Source organism: Fusarium odoratissimum (genome assembly GCF_000260195.1).
Source record: "Fusarium odoratissimum NRRL 54006 unplaced genomic scaffold supercont1.6, whole genome shotgun sequence".
Taxonomy (NCBI): Eukaryota; Fungi; Ascomycota; class Sordariomycetes; order Hypocreales; family Nectriaceae; genus Fusarium; species Fusarium odoratissimum.
The window spans coordinates 103,810-122,619 of record NW_022158692.1 but is presented as its reverse complement, the minus strand read 5'-3'; the positions used below and the strand labels follow the sequence as shown (position 1 = coordinate 122,619).

The window sequence follows — 18,810 nt, the reverse complement described above, 5'->3', positions numbered from 1 at the left end:
TAACCTTCCTTAACTACTACTTTTTAATAATTTGGCTACTACCTATATATTAATATCTATCTAATTAATTACTTATAATACTTCCTATATAGTTATAGTCCCTCCTTTCTGTAATCTAGTCCTTTTTGCCTTATGGCGCCGGCTTAGTATCTTATTTATATCTTAAAGATTATAAAGCTTAGCCCTTAATAAGGTAACCTTATATATAACTGCCTTTATTACCTTAGTAGCTGACTTTAAAGCTTTAATAATAGACTCTAGGGAGCTATTATAATGCCTTCTAATTCGCCTTTTAAGGTATTTAGACTAAGATTAGGCCTTAATAATTATCTTTAGGGTCTTTAAAGCCTATGGTGTTAATAGTTAAGTAGCCTCCTTGGGAGGCATTAGGGTTTATAGCTATATATTAAGCTTTAAGATTATAATTTCTAGGTTAAGAGGAGTAAGCCTAGCTCCTCTAAAACCCCCCTGGATATTACTTTCTATAAAAGTAGCTTTAAATATAATATAAAAGGCAGAAAAGAACTTAGTCTTAGAAATATAAGTTATAAAGTATTTAATTAGATGCTTTATTTCTTAATTATAAGCCTTTTTTAGTATTATAAAGCACCTAATATTAAGAGGCTAAAGTAGATAAGATGTATAAGTAGGTATATAGAGTGTAATAATCTTATAATCCTAGTAATATCTCTTAAAATTGGCTAAGTAGTAGCTTTTATAATTATTAAGGATTAAGAGATAATAAGGACTAGTTAATTAGTTAATTATAGATTTATTAAAGTGTTTTAGTTACTTAAGACCTAGCTTATTATTTATTTACTTATTTTAGCTTATTATAATAACCTAATTGCCTAAGAGGTTATATTCTTAGTATTAATTAATAAGGTAATATTAGCCTATATTAATAATAAATAGTATAATTAATTAACCTTTTATATTAATTGCCTAGATTATAGTAATTTATTCTTGGTTTCTAGGCTATACTAATTTTAGCCTTTCTTATATTTCTAAACCTATAATAGCTATTCTGGCTATAATAAGGCCTATTATAAAGCTAGTCTTATTAAAATTCTAGATATTATTTAATTAGATATTATACTTTGTAATTATATTCTATATAAGCTAAAACTAGCTGCAAATAATAATTAGATCTTTATATTTAACTCTCTAATAGTTATATCTCTAAAATAAATATATTTTTAGCTCTAGTTATTACTTTATAAAGTTATAAGCCTAATACTTACTAATAGGTAATATATTACAGTTAGTAAGCAGAGAATTAGCTATTTCTTTTATAAAATGTAGTTATAAGGGAAATCCTTATAAATCTAGGTTAAGGATAAATTAGATTATTATCTGCTCCTTTAGATTAGATAGTCTTTGCGATTTTAGGATAGAATTATATTCTAACTGAATGCCATAATGGCGGCGATGTAAGGTCTTAAAGGGCACCTTATAGTTAGTTGCAGCCTGTTATAGACTTAGTTTTAGGTTATTTTAAAGGGCCTAAAGGGCAAGAAGTATTCTAGCTTTATTTAAAGACTGTGATATATTGAGTTATTAATAATTATCTGATTAAATAGAAATGTTATAAGGTGAGGGATTTTTGACCTACTTACTTGGATGACCCACTTACTTATTAACCACGTTATATAATTATGAAATAAAATAATTAATTATTAGATAAATATAAAGTAAATAGAAGTATATAATAATTAAAAGCATAAGATAATTAGGAATAAAAGAGTACGGAAAGCTAAGTCAATACTACATAATCTTAAAATCTTGTTTCACAACATGGTTGGAATATAGATCCCACAGTGGACCCTCTCGCTCACTTAATTCCTCCAGCATCTCCCACAGTAAGCCATCCACAAGGCCATGGATATAAGCGTCCCCAACCAGTTGCCACCCTTCCCCCGAAGGACGAAGTATTAAGGGTAGTTTTCCACCTCGACAGAGAGCAATAATATCACCTGGAAGAGTTTGTGCAGGTGCAAGACCGATCAGTCCCTGATCTGTGCGAATCACTCGCCTACGCACTATGAGACTTGCTAGCTTAGGAAAGACTTGCAGCGCAGGAAGCAGGCTGTCTATGAGCTGTCCAGGAAACGGAATGAACCAAAAGACTGGTTGCATGAACCAAGTACTGGCAGCCACGCAGTAAAAAATGGTCTTCAAGACCCAGACTCTGTTGAGCCGGAGAAAATGAAGTATTTTGAATGGGACCAATGATATCCTCCACAACCAGAACATGACTGTCAGGTTATCGTCTTCATCCTCGAAAAAACAGCCACCAAGGAGTGTCGCTTTGTACGCAGCCCAAGGAGGTTCACCAGTCACGTACGCTTGGGAGATGTGCCATCTGGCCACAACGTCCCATGACATGCAAGTCTCTTGGGTATTTAGGATGTCTGACATTTGTGCGGTGATGTCGTCGATGACCCCGTGATCATATCGAGGATTCATTACCAGACCGGTACACAGCACTTCATCCACCTTCCAGCCTTCGACCTTAAGAATGCGATCGTCATCCCTCCTGAATTCATGGTAACGAGAACTTCCGGATGCTCGATAGCGCGCCCGCTGCTCCTGCGTAAATTCAGGATGGATGTTCCGCCAGATGAAGGCTTCACACGTGTCGCCTTCACTCCAGTCTGGAACCCAAGAAGGTAGCGGCCGGGAGTCTGGTGGTGGGATGTACATACCAATATGGTGTACGCTGAGGATGTCCAAGGTTTGATAGTGCCTCAACATTTTGTTCGCCGTCTGGACATAGACCACGTCGTAATCCACTGGATATTTCGGCAATGTGAGGTTGAATTCAAAGCTCTCTGCATTGCGATAGAAGCCGTGGAAGGCGAAAATATGGTCTTCGGCTTGTTTCGCTCGTGCTCTTCGGGTCTGCACCAGCAGCTGGAGCGGGTCGATCGTCTGGCCCTGTAGGTAGCACCGTCTCAGATAGTCCAAGTTGTGTAGCTGGTTAAATGCTTGCAACCCGAGAGTAAGTCCGAGTACGGCATCAGCGAGGTACTGAATTGCCTTAACAATATCAGACCAAGACAATTCCATGTCACCACACAGAACGGTCGCATGAGGAGAAACGGATACTTCCTGCACGATCCAAGCACGGTAGAACCAGTCCCTCTTGAGGACCGCGAAGAGATCATACCAGACTTGGGAATGCGGAGCTGGCAATCCCCTCCTTTCCCCGCCCGTGGCAAGAAGGTTTGTCTGGATGCCTTCTTGCTCATCTCTCTCGCGTGCTTGCAACAGCTTTGGGATCAGATTAAGTGCCTCAGCACTGTTATCAGCGGCCGGACCCAACCAGATCACCGTGCTCGAAGCCTTCTGATAAATGTCTCGCATCAGCATGACCTGGCTCGTCTTTTCGTCATCATCGTTCTGGTTGATGCAGATCTGGTCTGCCCAGATCACAACCTCTTCAATCTCAGACCGAAGCTGCTTGAGAGCACGATTGAGATTCTCACTGATTGACAGCTTGCGACCATGCAACCTTTTTTCGCATTTAGACTCATGGAATATCTCGATTGGATACTTGGGATCTTCCGGACCCCAGCAGTATGATAAGGCCTTAAAGCTGGGTAGTCGATTTTCCTCCACATGAAGGTGAACATGAGTGAGTCGGCAGCGTAGCCAGTGGTTCTCTTCGTCCGGCATCAGGGTCAAAAGCCGAATCTCGCCAATCCTCAGTCTTTTATACTGATAGTCTTGCACGGCTTGGTTCAAGAGAGCCTCCATTCGACGCCCAATCTCAGCCAGGGCCTGATTGGAAAAAAGCTGAATCTCAGCGCTGTTCAACCTGTTCAATCGTGCGACCAATTCAGCTCTGTCTTTGCTAGAACGAGCAAGCTTGTTAGTAGGCATTTTTGGAACGAAATGGTATTGCAAAGGCAGTAAAAGTGTTGTAGGAAGAACAGGACATGCGAGAAAGAACCTGGCAGTCATCTATTCAGCAGTTGTTACTTATGCTCCGTGGCTGTCAGCTGAGCGCCACAGCATATAATCCTGGAAAACGTGACCAATGCCTATGCACAATACCATACGATCTCTGCAAATTGGTAATCCGTAGCGCCTTGGAAAAGAGGGGTAAGGTGAGATTTCATGCACGTACTATGCCTAACACAATCAAATCGTCCGCACTTCTGACCACCTTTGCCGCCGGCGGCAGCCACACATCTCAACACATCACATTTTTGAAGTTATGGCGAGCGATGGAAAGCGAGGGTTACGCTATTTTCAATTGATCAGTTGACTAGAGCTAGATCCCCCAACTACTATTCATTCTTGGGTGACAGATCGAGATTTGAACTCCATTAATCGCTTGACAAGCTGCCTCTTGTCGTTTTCTGTTGCTAGACCCTTTCCTTTTAGTATTATCTTCAATTCTGTGTGTTTTTCAATCACCAGTGAGGTCGTGATAGCTATACTTGCAAAGACCATTTTTTCGTTATCACATAACATCGAGAGAACCTCATCAGCCGTTGGAACGTTATTTCTAGCAGTCTACCAACCCGTGAAGTCGATAGCTGAAGACGGGACATATGTGATATTTTTCTTGCCCGGGCTCTGGGCAGGTCTAGGGTAGTGAGTTTTATCACATTCACTGATTGATAAGGCTTCGCGTAAGGATCCTCAACCTTTTTTGTTAGAAGCCGCCAAGTGGTGCCTAGGATGAAATGTGCCTAGGCACATCTAAGCAAGATCAGATCTTAACATGCGAAAACTTGCCAGCATTGACAGAGCAGGGCGGAGGGACTGCAAGCCTTAAGGTTATCCTTCAGGCAGCTAATACAGGTGATAAGAATATAGTATTCTTTTCTATAATATAGCTTTCTACCTAAGAAGCTACTATAATAATTATTAGATCTTATTCTATAGCCCTAGGGCTATATAAAGAGACTCAAGATGAGGTATAAATACTACCTTAAGTTTCTCTTATAAAAGACAATTATAATATAATACTCAGATAAAGTCTAGACATAAAGTAGCGGCTGTAATCTACCGAGTGGACAGCTATATTTGCCTGAATGAACGTCAGAGGTCATTTGTCGAGAACCTTTCGGGTATACAGTTATGCAACGCTTCACTTTCCGGCTCTTTCCAGCCAGCCACAGCAAAAGTTCATGTTTGTTGTGAATAATTGATTATAGTGACCTGCTTAACGATGAATCTTCTATCTGCTAGGGTGTTCTTCGAATGATAATCACAATGTCTTACATTTAATGGCTCTTATCAGCCAGCCACAATCGAACTCCAAGGCATAGTTACTCTCTAAACGTACTAGAATGCCGCCCGGAATTGCAACATCTGTATCCGACGGCCTAAGCTATCTCGGGCTTCTGGTGGCAATATTTCCGTTTCCATCTTTCAGCTCTGTTTGCCAAGCCACGTGCAAGGTGACCATAAGAAAGTTCATCTCTTAACCGACAGCAAGTCTCAATCACATCATATCAGCCAGCCACAAGAAATGAACTACTCAAACACCCTGTGAAACATTTTCCATATCTAGTTCAACACGCAGATAGATTCGTCTTTTGGCGACACAGCTAGTACCCCGTGTCAGTATTTGCCTAATCGGTGGGGTAGGTTGGACTGGTGGAGTGTGATAATTCAGTCTCAGCAGCTCCCTGACAGATGGATATGTCTCAGTACAGCTCACCACTGCCCTTCAGTGTGAACAAGCTTATTTAGATAGGATGTGATTATGCAGGTGAGGGGAATGCTAGGGGCGACGCTACAGAAAATGGGGGTTGGGAGCATGTCCGGAAACGGCTCTTGTTCTGACATCTCTTAGATCACAATCACCCCATTTTTCTCATCCCAGCAATACAAAGTTTCTCATCCCGTTATCATTATTATGGTTTAGCATATATTGATTCATCCTTGGCAAAAAATGCAAGCCATCTTGTAACCCCTATGCATATTCGCTAGCATCGGCGCTTAAACTGGTGTCTAACTTAGTAACTTGGAATCCTAAGCCTAACCCCAAAATAACTGATAGCCATGGGTCTAACGACTGGGTCCGCCACAGATTGAGCGTTAGCAGTCAGCCCTGTCCTGGTGTTGATCGAGGTATTGGTAGCTCTCGGCGTATCATGGCAGCAAACTTGATCATCCAATGTTGGTGCTATGGCTGAAACTAGTCATATATTAAGAAACCCTAAGCTGAGGATGTGGCTGATATGAAGTATGTGATTCGGCTCACTGGTCGCGTAAGTCCGACTGTTATTATAAGAGGAAAAAATGGAAAGAAATCCTTACAGTAGCACTCTGAGAACGTATAAATAAGCGATGTAATTCTTATTATTCTCTATTCCCTACCATCATCTCATCTTCCTTCAACAGTAATCAAATTCTCACAGGGTCGTAAATCTTGGACATTTTTAATATCATGGATGAAAATCCCCATACTACTTATGCTGTCTTCGTCCCTTGTGCCGGGGATGATGATGCCAAAGATTATTCTACTGCAACCGGATTCATTCTACCATGGCATAGTCCAGGTCAACGCCGTCAATGGCAACCCAAGTGGCTCCTCTGCGCCGCTATTGTTGCTACAGTTCTCTTCTTTGCCGCTTCCACTGTTGGTCTGTACCCGGGCAGTATCTGTAGCCAGCAGGGAATAGAGACTGCTTCTAATGAACACCCCGCCTCGCTGGCTGATGGTAGTTCTATCGGCGAAGGTTTTGCCAGAGTACAGGAATCCTGGGACGATATGTCGCCCATGGAAATCCCAGGCAACGGAGTTGATTGTTAGTGTGTCATTTTTCAGTTCTGGTCTTCCCAGACTAACGCAGAATTAGGTCCACGAAATACCCAGGCGTTTACTCAAGCCGCAATCCAAAATGCTTACGACAAGGGACGCGACTGCAAAACCAGCGGATGTCATTGTCCTGAATATCCCAAATACTTTGGCAACAAAGGAAAAGATGATAAAAAAGTCTTTCCAGGAGAGAACGGGCCCTTGAGAGAGTTTCCTATCTTTAGTAACGGTGATGCTTACTGCAATCAGACCCAGGTAGGACGTTTCCGAGTTGTATGGCGTGGTGTTCTTACCCAAAAGGAGTATGTCGGCGTGATAGAAAAGGAGTTTAGTGAAGGCAATACCTACTATAGTGCTTGTACTATACAGTAATAGAGAATACTTATTAATAGATATATTTGTTTTAAAAAGATAATAAATTATAGTATCTTAACACTTCTTTGATAAACTAACTTATTACTTAAAAGTCAATATGCCCATCTAGCAACGCATAATGTGAAGCCAAAGGCCTTAAAGCAAGATAACAAAATAAGATGTTTGTTTTCAACACAACACAATATAAGGCGTCATACACTACGCCAAAAAAAAAAACACGATAACCTTAATGTTAAGTCTCAGCAGATCACACAGCTGCTGCCTTGAACCTTAAGATCCAACTGAGCAAGTGGCCTCAATCCAAGAGCATAAAGAAGATGTTTCCCCCATCCTTGGCAGGCCGAATGCCCACTAACTTATTACACTGTTTACATAAATATTTTTTCACTGGTTTTACTGTCGATTTCAGACTCAAGGTTCAGGCAGGTGTAGAGCTTGGCGATGGTCCATGATGTCACAAACGTAATCTTCGGTCGGATGGCAGTAAGAACCTGGAGATTAGTCAGTTTTGATCAGGCGCAAAGTGCTCCATCGACGGCCGCTTTCTTGGGTTCGTCGAGTAATAAAATGACCGGCGGAATCCCGATCGTATCCGCTGCATTAGGCCGTTGGCGCCTATCAAGTAGTTCCTCGCAAGAGAGCCTCCATATTGTGCTTCCAAGGCTGCGGTGGTGAATCTTACACGGCAGCTTGCAGGTGACTTTGGTTCTTCGCGCATCAACATCGACGCCCTATGTCCAGGCTTGCTGGTCACTGCCATGGTTAGGCCGTTTATTGAGGGTCCGTCTCTTAACAAGTTTCTTGATGACGGCACTTCATGGCCCCGTCTTGGCTCTCACGCAGGATGTCTCAGATGCTACGCGCTTGCTGGACCGCAAAGCGATTGGGTGACAGGATCAACACTAACAGTAGATAGAGTACTTACGGTTAAGTAGGAAGTTTTAATCTAGCTTGGATAAAGCTATTAGACATTGTGGCATTAATATTTCAAAGGAGCTGCCTAAGTGGAAAAACAGGACCCTAAATCTCTACTCACATAACCCTTCGCTGTCTAAACTACGTAATGCTCACTCAGCTGCAAAGATATGATTTTGAAAAGAAGGGAGCCGGTTGCCAAGAATGTCCGATCTAATAGACAAGGAAATGAAACGATAATAGTACCGAGCATGCCTAAGACCACCACTGATATACCACAATCCCGGCACTATTTACACCAAGCTAAGTGACCCAAGTAAGTATACGCCAAGAACAGATTAAACGAAGGCATTCACGCTGAAGTGGTTTGAGAGCCCTAAGAACCTTGCCTTCGTTGTTTAGCCCGAAGCAGTCTCCAGCTTTCTTTGACACTGCTGGCTCGAATATAGTTTTAACGTGATGACGAAGATTACCTACGAAAGCAGTTGCAAGAATAATAAAATTATCTTTGAGTTCAGTCCCGTCTGAGAAGACGAGTCCGTTCTCAGTATACCTCTCAGCAGCGGTATCTGATTTGACCTTGATATGGAAAAAAGGCAAGTCAGCGTTACTGTCCCTTCTGGCAGCTTTATTTTACTCATACCAAGTTTTTCCCAATCTTGGCCGAAGTTCCGATATCGATGCAGTGGCCACCCAGACGGATATTGATAGCCTCTTAGATATCCCCAAACGGATCGACCTTGAAGCCGGCTCGTTCGAGAGCTGCATATCTTTCTAGCTGTTGGCGGGCCATGGCTTGAAATGTCTTGGTTGACAATTGACGAGCGATCGACACTAGATAGCTGAGCATGGCACGGGCGCTACTCTCGGTAATAGTTTTATCGTTATACAAATCTTTGGGGATCAATACATGTATGGTAGAGATAGATATCTGGACGTACTGTCATAACGCTTCTTGATGAACTCGGCCGGAAGTACAACTAAATGAAGGCACAGTCAGTAATATATCACCTCGTTCAGTAAGAGGATCTTACAAGTACGGCTCCTCTGAATCATTCTTACTTGTTTACCTGCTTTATTCATGTCATGTGCGACATAATGTGCTGCCAAGATAGTCAGACAGATAGCAAATTCATGTAGTTGATTACCTGTTTTCCCAGTTCCAACTACAATAACTGACTTTCGAGACCATCTTTGCGCGATTTAGTAACTAGTAGAGTGCATTAAACCGGCTTTAAAGTCTTCCTATCCCGTCTTATCGGCAAATCCCTCCGGAGTATCGTCTTGCTTGGAAAAGAGCCACTGCTCACTCTGTTTGATATGTCAGGCATGACAGGAGTTCGTCACCCTGTGCCAGTTGCTATCAAAACATGCCTGAAAGTAGTCTGCATAGGTTGGTCGTCTTTGATTATATCCAAAGTATAGATTGTTACTGATTCATCCCAAGTTCCTGACACTACAGTCGTTGGAAGCCAGATGTTCTTGATCTCTCGCTATACCGAAGCGCAGCGAGATCCTGATCGACGACTCACAATTTTGAACTCTGGCCAGTGCTTATGTACTCTAGCCAGCCCATCCTTGCTTAGATATTCGCTGTATTCGAGCCCGAAAGTTCGTTCAAAAGGCAAATGGGCTATGACTTAAAGTTAGTAGTTCCCATACTTCGCTTATATACATAGATACGTACAATATTCGCGAGGAGTATGCACTAGGAAACCGATGAGAATTGGCAAAGCGAACAAGAATGAATGTATCTGGAACAACAAAGGCCATATTGCAACACAGTTGCAATCAAATCACGAAACTGGTGATAACTCCGACCGTTGGGGCTCAACTACTCCATCTATTGCTGCAAGACATGGTCAAGTTTCTGTCTTCAGAGCTTTTCTTAGTATAGGGGCCGTCGATGCCAAGTCTAGCGATAATTTGGGAAGAATAGCTATGGAATAGGCGAGAAAGGATGGTCACGATAAGGTTATCTGTTTCCTTGGTGGAAAGGGTGCATTCAGGCTTACAGAAGGTTGCTGCCATTCATGCGCGATAGATATTTATGGGAGAGGCTTTAGTAATTGTGATATATGTGACAGTGGCGACTTCGACATCTTCCATGAATGCATCGGTCTTGGAGGTCACTCCTTTGATGAATCATACAAGCTGCTTCCCTGGGAGGTTAGGTTTCATGCAATTGTGCTCTAGGGCTTTGACGACGGAAATAATAGTGCTGTATGAGTAGATTTGATTTCCATCTTTTGAAGAAATTTATTTATCATCAAATCTATTTGTTGTAACTGTAAATAGTAGAGCCAGCAGAACTGACAAGAAGTGTAATCTACTAATATCAAGCATAATGTGATGCCGTCCAACCTCAAATCTCTCATGATGCGTACTGATCTGTGACACACACAGCAGAGGAGCGCTTAAGAGAGGGTTAAAAGAGCCTTGAATTGTAGTAAAAAGGGGAGGTGCGAGCTGCCTTATATAATAAGGGAGCTTGGCTGACTAGTGAATAAGCGGACCAATCGCACCTATTTGATATGATCCATCCTTGAAATATCAACCAAGGTTCAATGTCTCCATGAAAGACCTTATTTCAGCAGGGATAGGCACGGCTTTCCCACGGGTCAAGGAAATGCCATCAAGGTAGTGGCTGTAATAAACGCCCTGGTTTACCTTGAAAATGATGCAAAGATCGGTCGAGTCAATGCTTGGGCCGACATATGAGAAAGTGTTTGAGAACTCGTGATAATTAGAATCTCCGATAATTCCTTGATCTCCAGAGTCGAATACCCCATCAATAAGTAGTTTAACCGTGTTGACGTTGTCGTCGCATGAGAGTATGGCTGAACCAAAGGATTTGATACAGTTCTGATTAACATTTGCCTTAAAAGTGTACTCAAAGCCCTGCTCAACTTGGACGCGCTGGCATATTGTGGCGGTATTGCAATCGTAGGATCCAGTGAACCTCCTGTGGGATGTTAGTACACAACTAGACAGCGTTTTCCGTGATTTTCTTTTTTTTAGAATACGCACAGACAACGTGTCCCCTCGGGGCAAAATAATGCTTCGACAGTCGGAGTGGCTCCTGAGGCCTCCCATGGCTCGATGGAAGAATTTTCGAAACCACCATTCTGAACGAGGTTGGCAGTCTGAACAGGAGGCTCAGCGGTCGTTGTGGTTGCTCCGATTGTGGTGCTTGTGGCTTCGTCGACAGCTGTGGAGGTCTCAGTCTCTTGGGAAGTGACATAAGTCGTTGTCGCGAGTTTGGTGGTAAAAGAGCTGATCAACGTGGAAGCCTCGGTTGTAGAAGTCTCTAGCGCCGCAGCGGATTCAACGGTGGTCTGAGTCTCAGTGACTGTCAAGCCAGAAGTAGTTTCTTCGAGTCCGGTAGTGGCAGAGCCGACAGACGACAAGACCTCGGTTGAAGAAGTTGATCTGGTTACAGAGGATTCAATTTTAATATTAGATTCTTAACTTCTTAAATAAGTTACTGCTTTTTTAGTTTTTATATTAAGTAAATTCTAAAAGATCTAAGAAGTAATATAGTAAGAATACTCCTACTTCTATTCCTGCATTTAGCATATAACGGTTGCACAAGCCGTTAAACCACAGGTCAAAAGATCGGGCTATAATCGCTATGCAAGCAATTACAGGTGTGCTACAGCTGCCTTATAGAAGCCTTACAGCGCTGTTACGGGCACGAATCGTAACATAGCATAAGACTCTTTAAACATATCACACCATCACACTCTCAATTCCAGCTAGCCGTTCAAGGAAGACTTTGTCGACCTCAAGTTTGACTTGGAGGATGCTGTCGATGGGATATCCATATCACGCTTGATTGACAGTGAGAAATCAATCACATTTCCAAAGGGCATACCCAGCGTCATAAAAAGGGGTTATGCTGGTGTAGCGATCACAGATGGATCACCCACCTTCACATTGAAGGGCTCAATCGTGTGCGATATACCTGATCTCAGTACCGACATACCAGCAATCTGGTTGGATAGTTTGGATCTTCATTTGCAGTACCAACCATCAAAAGAGACATTTATCCAGTTCCGTGGATTGGCCAAGGTCGAAACGCCACCAGACGACAAGGGCGCATATGATACCATTGTAATGCGTGTTTTGGTGTCATACGACAGGACTGATATTGGACGCCAGTGGCGCATCACAGCTTCAGCCAGGGATATAAAGTTTGCTGGTCAGTTTAGTTTCTTCCGAGAAGACGGTTCGAATTACAGCCTGACGGATTTTATGCCCCAGCTCGCTATCCCCAGGGTTGAAGTAGAATACCTCTATACTTCTCAGCAACCCTCAGAGCTTTCGATATCAGGGAGTATCAAACTTGGCCCCATCCTACTCCAGATGGAGTACAAGCAGAAGAAAGGAGAGGAGTGGTTTTTCGAGGCCGATAGACCTGATGCCGAGCTTCAGGGGACGGAAGTGACAATGAAATTTCTCTTGAGTGGCCTTCTGGATGACCTACACAGTGTCCCTGAGTTCATCACCAACCTCGCCTTGTCCCTCGATGAGGTGAGAGGTGGTATCAAGTGCTACTCAGTTACACAAATGTCTGCTTCTGGCCAAACACTGAAATACTCTGTCTTCTCTCTGGAACTGGATGTGGGAGACTTCTCGTTCACCTTTGCCCAAATCCAGCGATACGACACCTTCGAGGCAACGGCTACTATGAAACTACCAACTCGTATACTGCGCTTCGGTATTACCGGCTTTCCAGAAATTACAGATGTCATGGTGGTTGGAAACTTCAAGCCGCCATTTGATGAGCTGGATGTACTTTGGGTGAGCGCAGAGTTGACTCAACCTGAGCTGGACATCCTCAACCAAAAGGCCTTTGCAGGTCACTCACCATTACTCTGCCAGAAAAACGTCAAGGCTCAGCCAGACGCAGAGAAGATTTCAAAGCCTCCGGTTCTCCTCCAATCCGGCTGCCATTTTCAAGTACTTCTGCACGAATCCAGCGCCCCAACTCTGGTATTGGACTATGCCTTCCGCAAGTCCAAACAATCACCCCAAGATGATCGAGATGGCAAGCTGATCCATCTACCTCCGGCGACAAGTGACTCTGGAGAGCCAGCCGCTGTGCAAGGTGACACCGTCGTGGCGCCACTGACCAAGACCTCCGGCCCGCTGTCAGTGCGCAGTATCAGTGTCAAAGCCACAAGTGCCAGCAGGATTGTGAGTACAATCGACGGCTCGGTTACCCTTGGACCCGTTGGGCTTGCCCTTCTGGGCTTCGCGGTTGGCTTAGACTTTGCGATTGTCAAGAACCCATCGCAGTTGATGAATGCAAAGCCTGACTTCAGCCTGGATGGCATGGCCGTCGTCTTTGATCGCGCACCGGTCCGGCTGGCTGGTTTATTTTCGAGGACGGCCAAACAAGAGGGTGCCGAGTACCGTGGTGGAATCGCCATCACGGTCAGTTCCTGGTCTGCGATTGCCATGGGTGCGTACGAGGAGCTTCGGACGTACAAGTCGTTGTTTGCTTTTGGGGTCATACAGGGTCCCCTGGTAGAGTTTGGCTGCGCTGAGATCAAGGGCGTTGCAGGTGGCTTCGGGTACAATTCGCATCTTACGTTACCCGACGTTGACCATGTCACCAACTTTTCTCTCGTTGCCATGAACAAAGGACTCGCAGAGCCAAAGGGCGACATTATGCTTCAACTGGTAGAGCTAACCTCAGGTCCTGGGATGCAGTGCATCACTCCCGAAAAAGATTCGCTGTGGCTCGCGGCTGGCATGTACGCCCCTCTCTGATGTGTGCTCAGTGCAGCGTATGTTCCTTGGTACATAGCGCCTGCAGATTACTAATGTTGTTACTTACAGGAATCTCAATCAAGGCCTTGCAAGTGTTAGACGTACTCGCCGTTCTTGCCTTGGACCCTTCTTCAGACCCAAAGTTTGGTCTCATTGAGGAGGCCACTGCTATAATCCCGAAAGGAGTAGACCGCGATAAGGCTTTTGTTGTCATCGAGCTGCATCTTATCGCCGTTGTTGATCCCGGCCACGGTCTTCTCACAGTGACTGGACAGTTGACGCCCCGGTCCTACATTCTCAGCCCTTCGTGCAGCGTCACCGGTGGATTCTGTATAGCATACTTCTTTGAGGGTTCTGGACATGAAGGCGACTGGGTGTTGTCTATCGGTGGCTACCATCCAAGCTTCCAGGTTCCTGCCCACTACCCACCAACGCCCCCTAGACTCGGAATTTCATGGTCTATGACAACGAATTAAGCATCACAGGTGAGGCTTACTTTGCCATCACTCCCGCCGCTTGCATGAGAGGGGGTCGGCTAGATGCAGTCTTCTCCACTGGTCGAACTAAGGCGACTTTCAACGCCTACACGAACTTCCTCATGTACTTTCGCCCGTTTCACTTCCAGAGCGAGATTGGTGTTAGCGTGTATGCCTCCACAGTCATCGGCTGGCGCTGGTTCAGTGTGGAGATACAAGTCGAGATCAGTGCTATGCTGGAGCTACATGGGCCACCTATAGCTGGCGTTGCCCACTTGCACTTCTGGTTCCTTGAGATATCCGTACACTTCGGCCCAGATTCTCCTGGCGTGCCCAGACTTACCACTTCACAATTCTTGGCCATGATCAAGCAAGCCGAGAACGATGAGGAGGCAGTGAGAGTAGAAGACCATTTGTTCAACATCTAGAGAGGCGAAATCGCCAATGATAAAAATCTAGTCAAGAAGGATCCAGTCCTCGAGGAACATGTCGTGCGAGCATCACAGCTGCAGCTCAACATTCAATCGAGGTTCCCGATCTTGGACGCGGCCTGTAATAACAAGCCTGCTGCAATACAGAATTTCGACAGCATCTTTATCAGCCCAATGCAAATTGCAAGCCCCGTCACAACGTCGACTTTGAAGGTCACAGTTAGAGAGACTGATACTAATAACTACCCTGCGTTTTCATGCACACCAATAATCAAGAAAATTCCCTCAATGATGTGGAAAAAATGCAAGTTTCTTCTTCCTTGGTCTCTTGATTGTGATTGAAATCCCGTTCGATTCTTCCTGATTCCGACAGACGAGGGTGATATCAATCCCAGTTCACTCGGTAACTCTACCAACAAGACTTTCGCAATGGGTATTATGATCGAGCCAGAGAAAAGCGCGCCATCGAATGAGGGCCTTGCCGCGTACTCGGTGATCAAATTCTCATCTGAGAGCATTTTCCATCCTGTTCCTGAAATCAAATCACTTGAAACGGCACAGATGACAGTCTTTCTGGATCCTCAGAGCTCACAGAATGACGAAATGACAAGGCAAAGAGTCAAGCAGATCTTCGGAGATTCCCAAGTCGGGGTTGCACGACAAAATGTCTTGGATTGTTGGTCATTGTTTAAGGCCAGGTATACAGGAGGCGGTTGGCAATTCGCATCACCCAAACCATCTCCTGCAAGCAAAGCAACAATGCCTCCAGACATGAATGCTATGCTAAGAGACAGGTTCGCTCGGGCTTTACCAGTTATTCTTGGATAAGAGAAGCCATAAACATTTTAGCCTCCACGGGCATGGTTTGCGACCTGGTGGGATCTTTGTCACGCGCTGGAGAGAAAACAGGCTCTAAAGCAGTTAACACACTGGCGGCCTTCTTTCAAGCCAGCAGTCCCGGTCCAATCTTGCGATAGCGAGTGTATTATACACTGCATAGTTCTCTTTACCAGCCCTATAGACTGGTTCCAGTAACGCACTCTCCGTTTCGGATTAGAGGATTTAATTAATATCAGCCTTAAGCTTGAGCAGTACGGCAGGCTAATGGTTGCTTGGCGTGAGCAGTTCATATTGCATCACGGCTTATTTGGTGCCAGAAACCGTTGCAATTGGCACTACTAGTACGGAGTATGTGTCAACTGCCATGGCTAATTCGCTTCAGGGTCGGTTAATCCTTGGCACGCAAGGCTCTTTTGCAATTATATCAAGGAACAAGATTGAGAGCCAGAGCTTGGAGCGCGGGAATATATTTAAAGGCTTATCTACTTGGCCCTTTAATTATCGCGAAGTTTCAGAAATAGTCCATAGTATTTACTCGGGGAATAAAGCAATAGGAACATAAATGCAGTAGTATTAAAGGCGCCGTTGAGAGCTTCACCAATTGAAGCTTGTTTTTATCACTCTGTAGGCAAGGGATCAAACAGCCTGATTGGCTAGATTCAATTCTTGTCATATGAAACTTTCTAATGGGTGATTGGCTGAAAACCACATTGCCCCATAAGTCTGGCGGATCAACTATTCTCCTGCCCCCTCATTAATTCCCTTCGTCTATCATTCTACCTAATCGCTTCGCATTCACGCACTCACCGAGTCCTTTCACAATGTCCCATCATCACAACTTGACCCTCGACCATTGGGGCTCCTCAACGCCATTATCTTCTCCTTCATGAGAAGCTCTTCAATTATATTTTAATGTTCCCCCAACGAACCGGCCGAATCTGACACCGCCCGCCTCTGAAACGCGTTCAAGAGAAAAGTCGGTGAAATCGCGCTGCAGACCGTATAAAATTCCGTATTGTACCCATCAAACGAGCGCGCCTCCTTTGCTGGAACGATCGGGGCCTGCGGAGGGGACTGTTGATGTCTTGCAGCTCAAGCTCTGGAGCTCGACAGTTGCCCGGCTTGCGAGAAGCTGGTCTTTGCTCTGGTACAACATAATCTGTTGGTCTTTTTCTCTTCGGAGTGGACTGTAAAGGGAACTTGCTCCGGCTTGCAGCTCAGTTCTGGAGACGGAGCGAGTTTCTTGTCAGATAACGCTGATTCTGGGGGTTGGCGTGTTGGTTGTGTAGGTGAGTGCTGTTCTGGATTGTCGCTAACTGCTAGAATTGGACATGGCGACGTTATCGAGTCTCGATGTGAATAACATTACGCCTGCTGTTGTTACGTGGCGATGGATCAATGAGACGCGTTTTTTGGTCGGACCAGATCCTCAGATCAGAGACATCACCATCACGACTCGCTTCGACAGTCAAGAAACGTTGTTCGACCTCAACATCCCCATCCGGCTCAAGGGCATCAAGACGGGCACGTTCTTGATTGTTAGAGTCCTTCCATCGTCGATATCCTCCTTCGACTTCATCGAGGCCCCATCAGTTCCCGATGAAGTGCGCGACAAGTTCCACTCGAGTACCCTCCTCCTCGACTTTCGACTGAACCAACGCCCCAAACTCCTCGTCTCCGTCGACGCTGATGAACCGTTATCTCCCCAACGGACACAATCGGGTGCTGTTCTCGATGCCCTTCGTGAACTTGCAAACGTCACTGTGTTCTCCGTCTACATCGCAAACTCAGCGACGTCCAAGGCGCAGCTCCAACAGATCCGTCACGCCATTAGCGATGGTCTGTTCCTCTTCATCCAAGATGATCTCACCACCATGTTTCGCGGCACCGGGGGTAAGGTCGTCACCCTCCCATCTTCCACACAATTGCCGCCGCCCGCCTACGATGAAACTGAGCCTCCACCACCTCCCGCTCCAATTTATGATCGAAAGCGACCGCGGAAAGACGATCGTGAAGAACGAGATGATGACATCGCGTTGATCTGGGCGAAGCTCGAGATGATACAGACGCGGCATAGCGAAGAGCTGTATGCGCTTCGGGACGAGAACAAGGACCTCAAGCAAGAGATCAATGATCTGCGCGAGCGATTGATCGAGTCAGAGAGGAAGCGTCAAGACTTGGAAGAAGAGTTCGGGTCGTTGGCTGGATTGACGAGTGAGAGGGTCAAAGAGTTGGAGGAGCATACGGACGTTACGTTCTCAGAAGTCTGGCAGGACATGGGCGAGTTGACTAGCGAGGTCAATGCCATGAAGCTGCGGATTGATGAGGATGAGTTGGCGAATAGAGTCAAATTCAGAGTTGTGGATCACATCACGGCGAGTCTATCTCGAGACATGCCACCGGATGATTGATGATTCGGTGATGGATCAGACATATGAAGCAATGACACCAGTCGAGTTCAAGCGGTCTCGGTAACCTGACTGGCCCTTGTTGCGGCTATACTCTCCCAACAGACCAGCGTGCCAATGACGGTGCGCCCAGACGGCAACAAGATCAAACCCTCGCAGTATCTTGGGCCACCTTTGGTGCAGTGGCAGTGGCATTGGCCTTTGCCTTCCTCGCTGCGACGGACACCATCCCAAGTGACTTGACTCGTGGATGGACAATGGTCTCGGGTATGGCAGTACGTCTGCTTCCTCTCCTCAGCCCTCGTCATGCTGACACCTTGAACAGACCACGCCCTCACCATCTTACATATTTAGCGTAGTGCATCAATCCATCCCTGCGAGCAAATGCTCTCGCTTTCACAGCCCTTTCAGTCCCATCTTGACATGTATCTGCATTTGAACGCACACCATTTCTTGAACTACCTTGCCTCAACCCAATGTGACCGCCATTCATGTCGTCCAACGACCATGTCTCTTCAAGTGTATACATCACGCGACATCGCATTTACGGATGCTATATACCATCAATACCCACGTCTTGTGATTGTGATGGAGCCGAAAGCCGTCATCCAAGCTCTTCGAATCAATCCGTTTCACCTTGCGCCGCTGAACGATTGTGAAATGCATCTTGATCATGATACAGGCCAAGCTCAAGCTATTCCGATCATGTACTGCCATCGTTGCGAGCAACTCCATCACGAACTTGACATGCAGTGTCAACCTCAGACGATGTGCCCGCTTCTCTCAACCTCAAGATC

General features: G+C 45.2%; 6 protein-coding genes across 6 annotated transcripts; 3 read left to right on the top strand and 3 right to left on the bottom strand.

Annotated features, from left to right (window-relative positions):
- Window positions 1–1,767: 1,767 nt before the first annotated feature.
- FOIG_04631 (uncharacterized protein) lies at window positions 1,768–3,888 on the bottom strand (the record flags this gene model as incomplete). The annotated part of the gene is made up of 1 exon (XM_031202920.1): window positions 1,768–3,888. The coding sequence occupies one exon, from the start codon at window positions 3,886–3,888 to the stop codon at window positions 1,768–1,770; it is 2,121 nt and encodes a 706-aa protein (XP_031066499.1).
- A 2,527-nt stretch (window positions 3,889–6,415) lies between these two features.
- On the top strand, window positions 6,416–6,781 carry FOIG_04630 (uncharacterized protein; the record flags this gene model as incomplete). The annotated part of the gene is made up of 1 exon (XM_031202919.1): window positions 6,416–6,781. One exon carries the CDS (start codon window positions 6,416–6,418, stop codon window positions 6,779–6,781), a length of 366 nt encoding a protein of 121 aa, XP_031066498.1.
- Window positions 6,782–8,792: 2,011 nt separating this feature from the next.
- FOIG_04629 (uncharacterized protein) lies at window positions 8,793–9,133 on the bottom strand (the record flags this gene model as incomplete). Its single annotated transcript, XM_031202918.1, has 2 exons — window positions 8,793–8,971; window positions 9,112–9,133. The coding sequence occupies 2 exons, from the start codon at window positions 9,131–9,133 to the stop codon at window positions 8,793–8,795; spliced, it is 201 nt and encodes a 66-aa protein (XP_031066497.1).
- Window positions 9,134–10,630: 1,497 nt separating this feature from the next.
- FOIG_04628 (uncharacterized protein) lies at window positions 10,631–12,097 on the bottom strand (the record flags this gene model as incomplete). The annotated part of the gene is made up of 3 exons (XM_031202917.1): window positions 10,631–11,042; window positions 11,108–11,509; window positions 12,045–12,097. The coding sequence occupies 3 exons, from the start codon at window positions 12,095–12,097 to the stop codon at window positions 10,631–10,633; spliced, it is 867 nt and encodes a 288-aa protein (XP_031066496.1).
- A 99-nt stretch (window positions 12,098–12,196) lies between these two features.
- FOIG_04627 (uncharacterized protein) lies at window positions 12,197–14,762 on the top strand (the record flags this gene model as incomplete). Its single annotated transcript, XM_031202916.1, has 3 exons — window positions 12,197–13,842; window positions 13,905–14,268; window positions 14,301–14,762. The coding sequence occupies 3 exons, from the start codon at window positions 12,197–12,199 to the stop codon at window positions 14,760–14,762; spliced, it is 2,472 nt and encodes an 823-aa protein (XP_031066495.1).
- Window positions 14,763–16,387: 1,625 nt separating this feature from the next.
- Window positions 16,388–18,754, top strand: FOIG_04626 (uncharacterized protein). Its single transcript, XM_031202915.1, has 2 exons — window positions 16,388–18,288; window positions 18,339–18,754. The coding sequence occupies exon 1, from the start codon at window positions 16,937–16,939 to the stop codon at window positions 18,014–18,016; it is 1,080 nt and encodes a 359-aa protein (XP_031066494.1). The 5' UTR covers window positions 16,388–16,936; the 3' UTR covers window positions 18,017–18,288; window positions 18,339–18,754.
- Window positions 18,755–18,810: the final 56 nt, after the last annotated feature.